This window comes from Micrasema longulum, unplaced genomic scaffold (assembly GCF_059751315.1).
Source record: "Micrasema longulum isolate JH-2025_06_02 unplaced genomic scaffold, ASM5975131v1 h1tg000588l, whole genome shotgun sequence".
NCBI lineage: Eukaryota > Metazoa > Arthropoda > Insecta > Trichoptera > Brachycentridae > Micrasema > Micrasema longulum.
Genome location: NW_028277784.1, coordinates 478,663 through 494,527, shown reverse-complemented (window position 1 = coordinate 494,527; position 15,865 = coordinate 478,663). Strand labels below are relative to the sequence as shown.

Here is a 15,865-nt window from a genome sequence, read left to right as displayed (position 1 = left end):
ATCACAGAGTTAGTGCTTAAAATATTAATTTATACATGTAATTTGATACTGGTTGATAAGAATATTTAATTCCTGTACTTTACCAAGTGAGGCAGATAGTAAATTCTAAAACCATGTCTTTTGAAAGTATAAGAATTCAGAAAAACAAGAAATCATGTAGTAAAATAATTATTGGTAGTCCATTAACGATAAACATTTGCTTTTCAGAATCTTAACTTATTTTTAATGAATATAATTTAAACGTACAAATAGATTACTATAATTTACAATATACATAATTCAAGAAATGTTACAATTTCGCTTCTTACTTACTAAATATAATTATAATAATATGTTACTTGTTTTCATTTTATAACAAGATAACGAATTTAATCATAATGTTTTGTACTGTACTTTCTAAATGCAAAATAATATATCACTACCAGCTGAAGTATCAAATTCATTGAAACACCGCAATAATAATATGCTCTAAAAAATTAACAAAGAACTTATATATTAAAATTGATCCAAATAATAATTATATTATTACTTACATGGTGAGGGAAAAGCTTTAAAAAAATCATTTTTTAGAAGTACAGTAAAACCGCAAATTACGTTTTTTAAGGGACCAGCAAAAAAAAATTATGCTGAGGGAAAATCTAAATGGAGGGTACTAAAATAAAATAATTTACCAAATAATTTTTTTCTTAAAAATTTTATTTAATTATAAAAATATAATCAAAATACAATAAACTGTCTTCAAAAACACAACTAAAATTGCAAATTTCTTCTACCAAAAATTTGATACAATAATAAAGACTAACTTCAGACTCTTAAGCTGCCAGTTTTCAGTGCGGATTGCAAATGTCTCCGACGTTCATCACAGGGAAAAAAGCGTAAAACTGGGGTTCTGTACTAAAAAATCAAAATTCAATGGAACTTCAAAAATTTTATGTAAATAGCAGGAAAACTCGAATTGTGGGAACGTAATTTTGGGGTTTCTCTGTACTCTAAATTAAAATAAAAAAAAGTGGAAAAAGTATCCTTTAAAATGCACTAATTAATTAACAATATTATGTTTATGTATCTCTGACATTGTCATAATTATCAATATTTGTTCCTTTTTTATCTTTGGAACTCATTTTTAAAACTGTTTGATTACTTCTTTACATTTTCCGATCTAGCGCCCTGTCACTTAGTGAAAAGGGACAGGAAAATACATGTTTGTAGATTAAATAAAACATATTATTCTCCCCTCCCTTGTAAGCAAGTGTCTGGTTCTTTGTGCCAACTGAAACCTTTGGTAGGTCCGGCTCTGCTTCCTTGTAATGCTCCCTTTGATAGATGTTTGCCAGAATAAAAGGCTGCAAATTTTCACCTGGCCAATAAATTTGTCTTCTATGTTTTTTTATTATATAATTTTATCTCCATTTTTTTTATTGTTACTGAAAATACGTATTTTATAAAAGCTAGGCTATTTATTAAAGCTAATAGGCATACAAGATCTTGTAAATAATATTTATAGAATGTCATCAACGACCACTTATTATTAATTTTTGTATGTAAGTAATCCATTTCTCTTTCAAAATGTATAGTTATAAACAACGATTTAGAATCATGCATTCTTGTTTTAATATTAAAAAATTAAAAAGTTTTATAAATGACTTGTCACACCAATTCTTAGACAAAACAATCTAGTATGTAGGTATGGATATAGTTTGATTGTGTCCACCTTTGTGTAAAAAAGTGTCGTTTAAATATAAAACGTTATATATAGCAACGAGGTGCCACTAACAATTACTGTCACTTTTGTGAAATAAGAATTGTTTCATTTGAAAAAAAACAATGAAATTAGCAATAGAGTTTTGCTTAAAACTTTTTGTTAAATTACTAGTTATGTTCCCTTCTACGTTGGCACAATTCAACTAATGTAATGCAAAGAGAAAATTTGCATAATCTTTAATGAAATACATGAATGATTTTAGCTGGTTCCGCTAACCGCTCTCGAAGCTTTACGCTGTCAGGAAACAGTAACCTGGCAGTGCCAGCCATGGTAGGCTCCAGCAATACTCCCAACAGCTGTCCTGCAGATTGGATCATCGTTCCCTGTGCTTCCAACGTTGGTAGACCTCCTGCGTCGGCGCCATCTTGCACGGACCGCATATGTGGGGGAACGTTTGCGGCCGAAGTTTCTCTTCAGGCGTCCCCCATATTTAGTAAGAGTGTTAATCATTTGAGATTATTATATTATTTTGTCACGTCCAATGAAATGTGTATGTAATAATGCCTATAAATTTACTGTTTTGAAATTGAAATGCAAAAATCAATATTTAACATATTAAAACAGAGATCGACAACTTTTCAGAGAAGGGAGTATTAAAGACTAGACATTTGCAGGACTTATGACCTGTTATTTGCTGTTTTAAGTGGCCGCTTCACACCCTGTATCATTCGCCATTCTGCCTATGTTTGAACATTTATATTCCTTCAATTCATCCATATTTTGAATTTTATTTATTTATTAACGGACTTAGTCCATTAAAAAAAAACACATATCCTTATAACACATACAGACACAATTGAAATAAAATACTAATGAAGAAAATTAAAGCTAGGACAAAAAATTGTAAAGTTAAAGAACTAAAACCTTTATTTATTCAGTAATTATTTACATTGTTCCTGGACTGGCGTCTGAAGCGTAAGACCCATAACCTTACCTTCCATGTAATTAAAAAAATCAAGATACGATGGAAATGTAGCGCCAATGTGGTGCCCTAGGGGCGAATAGGGAAATAATGATAATGATTTAATTGTGCTTTCAAAACATATACATTTTTATCACGGAGTAATAAGGGGCTACGACTGTAGAGTGGCCCATACGGTTTAAAATCATTCTAGGATTATTAATCGCGAAGTTAGCTATAGTTTACGTCAAAACAATGGGCCGTAGGAGGTACTCAGGTTGAGAATTGCAAGCCCAGAGTCGACTCAGTGCTCACCACCGTTACACGTCTGTTATTATACCGAAAATTTGCACTTTTGTTCTATGTAATAGAGCAAAATGCCGTCTCTTCAGACTTGCATTATTACTCTGAGGTTTTTATACTTGCTATTCATACAAAAAAAACTCCTGTATACTGGTTTTAATTATTATTGTAAAATTAATATCATGAATAATTTTTCTTTCAGGTACTGTGAAACCTTTCCGTTTGGCTTACCACACTGACAGCGTAGAAGCTCCTAACGATTTTGGAAATAGAGGATTTTGTATCAATTATGTTCAGCAACCTTGTACAAATAATTTAAGTTAGGAATTTATTTATATTGATGTTAATGTTAAAAAAGTTTTTTCAACCAGCTAAATTATATATTAGAATTATAAAACCTTAACTGTTTAACTTAATTTACCCCAGAAAACTGAGAACCAACCAACTGGGGAGTATAATTACTTTATCATATTTTTTCCTGAGCTTGTGTGATTTTTGATGTAATTCACCACTGCAATGGTGCAAAAAATAAAATATTAATAAAAGTATTGTAAATGTATATAATATGATAAAATGTATGAATACATATTTTTTTGAATGCTTTGTGAATGCATTAGCAGTAAGCTAGATAAATAAACATTTAATTTTATTTGTAAAAATAAAAATAACAAAATGTATTTTTTTAATGAATAACCTAATATACCTGTTATAGTGTATGTATGAACTTTTTAGTAGCTCCTACTTACTTACCTTATAAGAATACCTGCAGTTAACTTATAATTCTTATTGATAGGTAGGTCCAGCACTGCACGGCTCAGGTTCAATCCCCAGTAAGGTTGACATGAAATACTTATTTCAAATAGGTGTTATTACACTGCAATTTTTCATGGTCGCTTCACTGTCACTTAAAGTGCAGTTCATGTACATAATAATTATCGAGATACACTACAATTATAGTACCAATACAGGGCCCTATGCATTATTTACTGCGGATAATGGGATAGTGATGATTTGATTTACTTGTCTAATTTTCTAAAACTGAAATCTGTTACAAAGTTGTATTGCTGTATGTTTAAAAAATGTATCATAAAAATTAAGACCCCTTGGAATAACATCTATTTGTAATAGTCTTTATTCATTCTATTCTTAAATAATGTGAATGAGGGATTTTCTAGATTACTATTATTTGTCTAGATTACTATTATTTATCTAGATTTCATCTGTCCGTGTGCTCTGTAGCTTTAAGACGTGGTGTGATCTAGTTCATATCTGTCATCTGTTATTAAATTCAATTATAATTGGAAATGAGCAATTAGAATCCCAACAGCTATGCAGCTGCAAGAAGTTTTGGGACATTTATTGAACAGCGCTCTTCAGGTGATTTATACAAAAATAATAATAATACACGCCATCTACTGGATATTCCAGAAATTAAAAAGTGTTTTAACTGCATAAAGTTGAGTGTCAGTGTAAGATAGAACCTAATTTTTCTATGGGGTCAATATATAGTTTCAAAGAAAGTACACAGATGTCACTCAATAATATTTCGAATTAAAATATAATATACTGGCGGATCCGACAGACGTTGTCCTGTCCGAACGTTGGCTTGCCTGCTATTATCTTAGAAAAATACTTTTCATCTAGGTACTAAAATTTTTTGATATTTAAAAAGTATTGAATTTAAGTAGGCACTTGTTTATGGTTGAATTCCAAAAAATTAAACAAACATTTTTTCAAATATGGCATTCTTTTTGCAAACTCCGGTCGTCTCACCAACAAAGGGGTGTACTTATGTAGGAATACGATTTTTAAAAATGTATTGAATTTAATATTATTTTGGCGTCACCAAAAATCCAATAAAAAGAAATTAATGGGTACAAATTATAAAGAATTTAAGGAAAGAATCTGATTGAGATCCACAAAAAACAAATGCTGTTTGTAAACATTCAAAAACAAACTATTTTTATACATAAAAAATTACTTTTTTTTTTTTGCAAATGCATTCTCCTCGAATGCAACCCTGGCAGATCGATGAATAAAACATTTATGCTCCTAACTTCTTTTTTACATATAAGATTGAAAATGTTAATATCTACGAACATGCACAGCGCGAAGATCTATATTTCTACGAAAACCGCACGTAAATCGGTTAAGCCGTTTAGAGGAGTACGGTGACATCACACGTACAGAGGAATTATAAATAAAAAGATAAACATAAAACGTGGACTGTGTGTATGAAACTATAAGAGGTAAACGCGGTCTGACTTTACATCATACAAACGTATTCCTGTAGTTTCTCCCTGGATTATGGTACTAGAACAGTGATTTTTTTACACAACATAGATATTTACCATTAGCGTATCTACCGCGTTATCCTTTTTTAATTAATTGTTTTTTATGGGAGCTAGGACCATCCAAATATTCAAAAAAGCGCCCAGTTTTATTTGCCGTCTTCGAACGTACGGTATACAAATATGATAAATGATTTTGAAAAACCAAAATGTTTCCGACGCAGAATACAAGCAGAATCGCAATATGGATTGTTTTGTTAAATACTTGCAAGAACTTCAAATGGCAACACAGCTCATTCTTAACGATCCATTTTCTTTTTTTTTAAATGGTGTCTAAAATATTATATTCTTTACCGGAAAAATTAAGCGATAATTATATAACATAATAAAAGAAAATAAAATAATAAAATTTCAATCTGAAAGGTACTCTAAAAAAACAATATCGGTTCAGTTTTGGGGTGCGGAAAACGGGACAACGAAACGTCGATTTTAGTTAAGCATAATTAGTCCGACGCCGACGTGCAGTTGTCTTTTTCGCACAGTATCGGGGAGGCGTTTGCGAGAGAGCAACAGAAAAACAATGTTCAAACTAACACCTATTCATTAATTTGTGGCACCGCATATCATCACGTCTAAAGAAACATCTCCTTTCTCTTCCTTAATCTCTTCTCCTTTCCTCTTTCTTTATTTTCTTTTCCCATCAAATATTGATTTTAATAAATTTGATTTTTTGTCGAATATTGTTATTTCTATTTTGTGTACAGGTAGGTACCAGAGGCAGGCAGAGAGGATAGAAGGCCATATCTCTGTGTCTTTGCATACATACCCCGCTTCCTCTACATTCATACATCTTCTCATGCACGCACACCGATTATTCCCACTCTTGACATTTATTTATTCAAACGGTTTGTAGGCTTTTACATTTATAAATATGACAGACTTTTACATTTACAGACATGTATTTTACACAAAAGCATCAAAAAATAAAAATGAATTAAGAAGAATAAGAAAAATAAAAAATATGAAAAACCATCTTACATATTAGTAAAAAATATATGGGTATACAAATGGGTCAAATATCTATATAATTTGCGTATTCATTTGCAAATGCATGAATTCTCCTTATTGGCGAGTGTGCACTTTAAACTGTTGTAGATACATTTACATAGAAGAGTTTATTAAATCGGGTTACCCGGCCAGGCACTTGCAAGTAAATTCGTTGTAACAGTTGGTAACAGTTAAATATAGAATTTAGTACTTTAAAATAACAAATCACTAAGTTTTCTTTTATTTAGTAACGTCTGCACATTTAAATGTTTATTTAAGTACTTATAATTAATATGTTTAACTGGAATACCTCATTTGACGAAACCTAAAACATTATGTTGAACTCTTTCGATATTACATAGATTCTTCTACCTGATTCAGAATATCTCCGTTTACACATCTCACATTTAGGTATACTTTCATCCGTTTCAAAAACTATTACTTTCGATTTTTCAACATTCATTAGCAAATCGGTTTTTTTGAACACATCGTAGACTTTTGTTGCCAAGAATTGCAGGCCGTGCAAATCGCTAACAGCCAAGGAAGTAAGTAGTTCACGATATCAAATTCCTGCTAGTAAGTAAAGTGAATACTCGACAATATTTAAGTGGTAACACAGTCAGTTCAATAAGTCAGCCTTAGTTACAGTTCGGACAGCCTCAGACAGTTCAGTGTTCAGTGATTCAAGATAAAACGTCTACGCAGTTACTCTTTTTATTTATCATGTAATAAATATATTTCAACCCTTAACATCGTCCTTTTCTATCAACCTCCAACTGGGTAGGCGCTCTCATGCATTTGAACACGCATAATTTCTACAGTTGGTTGGAAGAAATTATTTTTTGGCAATAAGCCCGCCAAAGTACATTATATATTATGTAAAAGAAGCTAAATAAAAAAATAATAAAAATTAATACCTTTGTTGAGAACACTGCATTAAAACGATCAATATCCCTAATATAAAAATCGTGTTTCAATATATACCTGTTAGCATCTAACACCGGCCGCTGTAACACATTTGAAATTCATCACTTTGAAATAAAAATACAACAAAAAAAATTAGGTGCACAGTGATTTCTTCTGGGTTACTGTGCCGTGTGTCGTTTGCACTCTTTTCCGACGTTTCGGATACCGTAATAGCACCCATCATCAACCTTGATGATAACGCTATATTGATATCCAGGATTTTATTTCGTTCAAATAATTCCACAAATTCCAAAAGGCAAGAAAGGGTTAAATATATTTTAGGTACTTTAATTATAAGAAATACAGTTTTTGTAAACTATTATTGAGAACTTTTCCCTATCCGCCAATTATGAAACAATTATTATTATTAATTTGTCACAGATTTTCAAAAAATAAAACTAATTTTCTTTCAAGACCTTTATTTTGTTATAATGTACAATTCTAATAATTACTACAATGTTTACAGCAATTTGATCATTAACTTTAACAGTATTTTATTTAAATAAATATTTATGGTTTGAAATGTTATATAAACACATTATAGGTTAAGTCATGTCATGTCTCGTCTGGTTAGTATAGTCATCATGAGATTTTTAATAGAGATGAAACGGATATCCGCTAACTATCCGGTATCCGGCCTAATTTCACTATCCAGCCGGATACTGGATAGTATTTCAATATCCGGTGGATACCTAATATTCATTAAACTGCTAAAAATTTATGAAGTCGACCGTGTTTCTAAAGAAAGGAAATAACCCTCATTATTTAAAAAAATGTTTTGTACACAAAAACGTTTATCAGTGTTCAGTTTACACTTTAGAAAAAGAATTTAGCCCGCAAATAAAAAATGATAATTAAAAATGTATTTGTGTGAAAAAAACAGCGCAAGGAATGAAACTACTTAAAACCATTAAAATTATTGAATTAACATACCTATAAACAATATTTATATATTTATAAAAAGTTTATTAAAAATATCATGAAAATATTGCAACCTCTTTTTATTTTATGTCGATTAATGAACTTTTTTAACTATGAGCGAAATTCTGTATCTAGCTGCCAGATCCGGCTATCCGGCTTAGGGACTCACCGAATATCTGGCCTAACCACTATACGGTTCATCGCTACTTTTTCATGTTGATTTTAAATTTGTTCCCAGTATAAATTTTCAAGTAGTCAGGTATACCTTTGTAGCAAGTCCTTTGTATCGTATTTTTGACATCCTACATTTGTAGTGTTGTTGCTGTCTGGAATTATTATATGTGTCAATGTTAGCACATTTCTCTACTCTTATGTCATCGTCTTGTATATTTCCCATTGCGATTTTTTGTAGGTACAGTCTGCGATAATTAAAATAACGACGAAGATAGCACATCCACTTAACTCATATGATATTTATGTTATAATATATAAGATATCAATTGAAATACGCACGTTAATAAAAATGTTATTTACAAAATTTATGTGACGGTAACATTTAACAATACAAAATATAAATATGTACGTAAAAAGTGAAAAGTGTTTTAATAATAAAATATTCACATTAGCATGTTCATGCCGAATAGGATTATGGAACTTGAAGAAAAAATTTTTTCAGAAAACTTAAAAAATAATTTCATGTGCTCATTATGCTTGTGTGCTTATACTGCCCTCACTAGCAAAAAGGTAGGTTTTAAATAAAAATCATAAAACGAATTTATTATGAGGTAATTTTCTATTAGAAATTTTAAAGCATTTGATACAAAACAAAAAGCCGTAAAAATGATTTCAGTACGAAAAACAAAATAATGTTTTTTAATGTTTTATTTTTATTATTTTTATTTTTTTGTGTTTTTATTTATTTATATTTTTTATTAACATATACGGAAAAACTGTATTTTACAAAACTTTAATAGAAACATATTTCGTTTAATTAGTATTGAAAAAAAAACATACATTACTTTATACTCAAGAAACTTCAGAAACAAAAATTAAACCTAAAAATTATACAACATATTCAGTAGAAGTTTAAGCAATTAAAAATAAATGTAAAAATCAATTTAAGTAATAAAATATTTTAAAGGATTGATATAACAAGAAAGTCATAAAGTACAAACTGTTTCATAAAACAATTATACGAAATGTTTAATTACCATTCACCATCTTTGAAAAAGTTCAACAGGTTTGATCTATAAGAACAATACCCTACACTAAATATATCCGATACGTGGGAATAACTATTGCCGAGTTCCTGGAGTCTATTTAATACAGCAATACAAGTATACACTGTCCGTGAATTGTTGCTATAAAACGGTGGCACCTGTCTAGTCATTCTTCCAGGCACCCTGAAGTTGATGAGAGATAAAAGTTCTGGGCAATCCCATATTGAAGTCTATAACTTTTCGTTTGTCGTTAAGTTTTAATAAATTTAATGTTTTTAATAAAAAATCGTAGTTTAAAAATTCATAACAAATTCCAAGTTTAAAATTTATATACCTTAAGATTTTTTTTTGACTTTTTCCAGAGAATTTTGGTGACAATGATCGTAAGGAGTCCATACTGCAGAGTTGTACTTGAATTCCTTTGTATTTGAATTCCTTAGTCACACGTAGCACAAAGTCCAACATTTTCAGTGATTCGCTAGTTGTGTTTTTTATGTAACTAATGAAGGATAATTTTTGATCGAAAACGACACCCAAGTCGCGCACCTCAGAAGTTGAGACTAATTGTATAGGTATATTACCAATCTGATAATTAATTAATATGGGATTTCTTATTTAAAAATATCTCGTTATCATTATTATTAGTATTTTTCACATTTAATTGTAGCTAACCGAAGCACCACTGAAACATGTAAGCTATATTACGTTGCAGTCCCACAATCATTTACAGTATTAATAACTTAAAAAACCTTCATGTCATTGGCAAACAGCAATATATCCACATCATCAAATATATCCATTATATCATTAACAAAGATGATGAACAGTATTGTGCCTAAATGGGAACCCTGTGGAACACCACTAGTAGCACAGAAAGATTGTGATAAAGTATTGCAATGTTTTACCGTTAGTGTTCTATCAGTTAAGTAGCTTTGAAATCATTTAATCATAGGACCACTTAATCCTAGTTTAGATAGTTTGGTGACAAGAATTTTTAAACACACCTTGTCAAAGGCCTTGCTAAAGTCAGTGTAAATAGAATCTACCTGCTTCCGTAATGTAAATGAATTTCTTATCACATTTTCATAGAATATGGAATTAGTTAGTGTTGATCTAGCAGACATAAATCCATGCTGAGAGGTTGTTTTTTTTTTTTAATATTTTTAAATTTTATTGATAAACCCTTACGGGTTTGTTTGGTATTGTGGAAACTATCTTCGGTATGAAATTTATACATTTAATTGTTAAATGCTCTTCACCATTACTTGTCCTAGATGCTAGCTCAGTTCTTAAATCGGTCAGGTGATTTCTTTGTTTGATTGTTAGGTCAGGTTTTATTTTAATACCACTAGGTATTTTTGCCTTAAAGCGCAGAAGCCGTTTGGTTTTTAGAAAAAATGTGCAACTCAACCTTAATTGGCCTTTTTATTCCTTCCCGATGTATGTCCAGTCTATAAATCTTTATCAAGTCACTGTTTGCTAGTAGTTCAATTGAATTAATTACAAGATGGGTTGTTTTTGTGTCATCCTCAATCTTCTGTAGTTGGGTGGAAAATCTGGTATGTTAAAAATAATTGAATTCTTTGATCTCTCCTTTTGCTCTTTAATTTCTGAGACGGGTTCGAAAGAATCAGTGGTGTTCACCGAGCTACTTGCAGACCCAGAAGGCTGGGGTAAATTCTTATAGGCTGCCAACTTACCCTCAAGAATGCTCATTGAGATTGCCATTTTACCAACAGTGCATTTCGCTAATAGTTCTGAGGTTTCTGGCGAGATTTTACCTAACAGTTCCTTTGTTAATTTGTTGATCGGTTCATCAATTATTTTTTGTATTAAATTGACTATATTTTTATCTTTAGTCATATAATTAAGCACTTGAGGTACATATTTTTATCAATAATACAGAATCGATATGATACATACAGGTTTTATGCTTAGAAAAAATTGAGATATTGTGTTTTTACTTATGATTATTTAGAGGTTTATTTTAATTCTCATGAACTTGATAAATACTACAAAGTGTCATGTCTCAAAATATGACTAGCAAATTGCTGCCTTTTTGCTTATGGGGGCAATATACAGGTGGCTATAATAAAATTTCCCGGATGAGACAGTTTTTTTTGTATTATTGTATTTTTTGTTTGTTTTAACGATAGGTATAAAAAGTATTATTAAAGTCCTTCGCTCAAATAGTGAATGCCGAATCAGAATTAATGATGCTGGCGCAGATTGGTTTGAGGTCACCACCGGAGTTCGTCAAGGTTGCGTCCTTGCACCGTTTCTTTTTATAATTCTCATGGACATCATCCTAAGAAAGTTAATTCCACTAGATCGAAAGTTAATTTCAAATACCTGGGAGTATGTGTTACCAAAAATGGCAGCATTAAAAAAAAACTGGTAGTGCGGCTAGCCGCTAAGAGTAGCAGGCGCCATATTCAACAGTATGAGGGCTGTCTGGAAATCGGATATTTACTCAGTGAAAACCAAATGCCACCTTATATAACGCCTGCATAACACTTATTCTTCTCTGTCCATTGCCGACTGTTTGTTGGCAGTTAAGTCAGAACTACGGGACGAGAACCTGACTTAGGAGGACGTACAGGAGCTGACAGTCGATAGAGATGCATGGAGGCTCTTTGTGAACACCATATGCTCCAACTAGGGAGCGGACATAGAATGATATCGTCACAAAAATTTTCAGCTTCACGAAAATCAAAAGATAAAAGAATTGAAGACAAAAATATTACATAGGTATTTGTACAAATTAACAGTCGTCCTCGTGGCGTAGCTGTCAAGGCGTTTGCATACCATGCAAAAGGTCTCGGGTTCGATTCCCGACATTGTTGACAAGAAATATTAATTTAAAAAGGTGTTTTTACAATGAATGTTTCATAGTCCCTTTACTGGTACCGGAAGCGTAAGACTAATAATATTACCTTCATGTAACAAAAATAATCAAGATACGCTGGGATTGGTGTACCAGTGCAGTGCCCTATGCACCATTAGGTGCGGAAAGGGAATGATAATAAACGTGATAACTTAAATCAGTAAAAGCCTTGTCACCCTAGATCACCATATTCCCGTCTTAAATATAATCTCCATCTCTGTTAAAATATATCTGTAAATTCCAAAACCATTATTATGCCTAAATATACATGTACTTAGTGTGCAAATATGTTGAGGTGCGGCTAAACATTTGTTATTATTCAATTAAATTAAATTCATACATTTATGATCATTTAAAAACTTCTACTCATACATATATTCCCTTATATGAAATGTCTTTATCTGTGTAGTAATAATATTCATTAATTTTAATTTTTAGTTTTGCTATTGCTGTGAAAAGAATAAATAAATAAAAACTAGATAAGTATATTGTTTATAAAACGCTTGTATATTTTTGAATTAATTTATTGAATTAAAAAACTTTTATTTGTTTTGTGAAATGATTGACAACATTATATCGCTATTTTCAAGACTGCTGATCGATTACTTTACGCACTGTGTAAATTTAACTATTCTGCTTCAATTTGAACAACTTTATTTCTTCGATTCTTCCTCTTGTTGACTTTTGTTCAAAAAAGAGTTTAATGTGAGTGTTTAAGCTAAGTGTGAAACTAAAGGTTTTTTTTTTTTACAAAAACTGGTCAATTGAAATTAGAATATTTTCTCACTAACTGCAAAAAATATTAATTGTTAAAATGAATGAAACATTTTGATTTTTTTGAACAGGAAATTGTAAAACATATTTACCGTTGGAATATTAATACATAGACATGCCCTGAGCCCTCAAAAATGATACACTAACTCATGGCCAAACGCTAAGTCATGCGCAACGCGTATTCAGTCATCCTTCGACCGCCACCTTGGCGTGACGTTTAGAATCAAAACAAAACAAAAATGCCTAAGTGTGCCATGAAAACGTATAAAAACCTTTCGGATAAACTTTTAAAAACGGATTGTGTAACTTATTGGTAAATATTTGTTAATGAGTGATTAACAAAGCTTAAAACAATTCGTATTCAAATATAAATATTGTTTTATGTAAATGTCAAACTACGCCTAGCGGCGCAATTGCGAAGCTCTTTTTAGTTACAGTGATGCACTAATAGGAATACGTTTTAAAAATATAACAAACATTAGTAAATATTAACTTTTCGTTCATTCCTAAAAATCCAGTGTAAAGTAATAAATGGATCGACGTTTTAAGGAGTTTAAGAAAAGAACCTGATTGGGATCTACCAAAAACGTTAAAAAATGTTGATTGTTAACGTTAAAATACAAACTTTTCTGCGTACCAAAAATTAGTATCCTTCAATTTTTGGTAGCATATGCATGCTTGTTGAATGTAGCCCTGGTTTGAGTAAACAGTACTTAGTAACCTTGGACTTTTTCGTGTCACTACTTTAAAAAAAAATAAAAAAATTCTATAGGGCATGTCTATGTATTATATGTCAATGATATTTACCGTCTCATTAATAAAGTCTGGTACATGGGCATTGTTAATTTATTAAGTATTAGTAAAACGTTATAAAGTTTTTTTTTTTTAAAAACAAATTCATACATTTTTACTTTTATCAGTTCGATTTGTGTTTTATTAGATTTATAAAGGTGTACCCAAAGATATATTAAATTATCTATTCAGTAGGTTTACCGTTATGAACACTTCGAACAGGTAAAGTTTTTGTGAGGTTTTTTATTTATTATAACTGATATATTTTTTCAACATGGTATATCCAAATGTTTGTAGAGAGGCTGGATTTCCTCCCTACGGAGTTATTCAGATCTAAATTTGCTTCAACAGAGAGGGAAAAAAAATTGAGAAGGAAATATGGAAGTCTAGGCAAAGTACATTGGCTGGTTAAAGTGGTCACTTTACACACTGTGTAACATTCTGCCTATGTTTAAACATTCACATTTCCTCAACTCTTCCGTCTGTTTACTTATGTCAAATAAGTGAGCCAAAACCTTTTTCATGTGGGGGAGATTTTTATCCCCAGTTAGTTTTATCAACAATGTTTTGAGTATGTCGAAATGTTTGTAGATATGCTGAATTTCCTCCCTAGGGAGTTATTCAAATCTAAATTTGTTTCAACATAGAGGAAAAACAAACAACCAGCCAAACACAGGTCACAAGCCCTTTAAATGCCTAGACTTCCATGTTCCCTTCTCAAAAATGTTTTCTTTATCTGTTGAAACAAATTAAGTCATATTTTTTGCTTATTTTGTTTTTTTTTTAAAATATATTTACAGTACTTAATAAACGAAATACAAAAAACACCCTCGCGCCTCGGCGTACTAAGTGACAAAGTGTAAATTGTTCGTGAGACCAAAAATAAATATTATTTAGTACAATAAATAAGTATGTAGTTCTATTATTTTTAATATGTGAGATATTATAACGTGAATAACAATTCCACAACTATATATAATTATAATATTATAAATATACGATATATTGTTAGCTGAATCAACACGCAGCACTATGTCGCACTCATAAGTTTAAAAAACTTTGTTTTGAGTTAAGTATGACATTTAATAGAATTTGGAATGTAGTACACCATGCCAAACAGTCATAACTATTTTTTTTATTAAAACAGCATACGAGTGCATAACCGCACTTTATCATGATATTTATTTTTATAAGTCTCAAAATTATTGATAATGAAATATATTCATATTTATATTTTGGGGTTCAAACTGTCAAAAAATTAGCACTAGTTTTGTTTCATCCATCTCTAGTCTTTTCGCTTAGACAAAATCAAGTTTAAAATGGCGTTTGTTTTAAAGAACTTAATACAAGTTTGTATGTTAACGAATAAAAAATAAATTGAATTTTTTGTGTTTGTTAATATATTAATTGTTAATATGTTAGAACAATTATTATGCTCATGACACTGTATTAGTATACCTACTAAACACAGCATGACCGATAATTTTTTGTTGAATGAAGACAAGATGATCAGTCTAACACTTCAGGTGGCAGTTCGGGGACTCTAAAATGGAAAAACACAAAGTTTGAAAACACCTTTTAAATAAACATTTTAAGACAACCTTATAGGGAATCGAACCTGAGACTTTATGTATGGTAGGCAAACCATTAGACCAGAGATTTGTTCTGATGTCCTAAAAACATCTGGGCTGATGTGATGGTGTACATCAGCCCAGATGATGAACACTCTAACGCTGTCAAACGCGTATTCATAATTGCCCGATGCGTTATCCGTTCAGGATGCTTCGGTATCACTCGGAATTACGTCTCCAGTTCGGGATGTTTTAAAATCACATTTTCGTAAAATCGTCTTGTAAAAGAAGTGGTTCGTTTCGATTTTACAGGGGTATTATTACGTCGGGTATTAACAAAGTCACTTCAGGTGGATTCTGAAATATCCCGAACAGATAAATTTTGAAAAAATATTTTCTCTCCATTGAATAATTTATACTTTGTCCCTTA

The 15,865-nt window shown here is 30.9% G+C and overlaps 1 protein-coding gene across 4 annotated transcripts in view; it reads left to right on the top strand.

The window, feature by feature from the left end:
- Positions 1-3,639, top strand: part of LOC148280366 (uncharacterized) — a 28,634-nt gene extending 24,995 nt beyond the window's left edge. For all 4 annotated transcript variants that reach the window (XM_088228505.1, XM_088228504.1, XM_088228507.1 and 1 more), the window contains 2 exons: positions 1,965-2,195; positions 3,169-3,639. In XM_088228505.1, coding sequence (XP_088084631.1) covers positions 1,965-2,195; positions 3,169-3,290 — 353 coding nt within the window. In that variant the 3' untranslated portion in view covers positions 3,291-3,639. The remainder of the gene's footprint in view (positions 1-1,964; positions 2,196-3,168) is intronic.
- Positions 3,640-15,865: the final 12,226 nt, after the last annotated feature.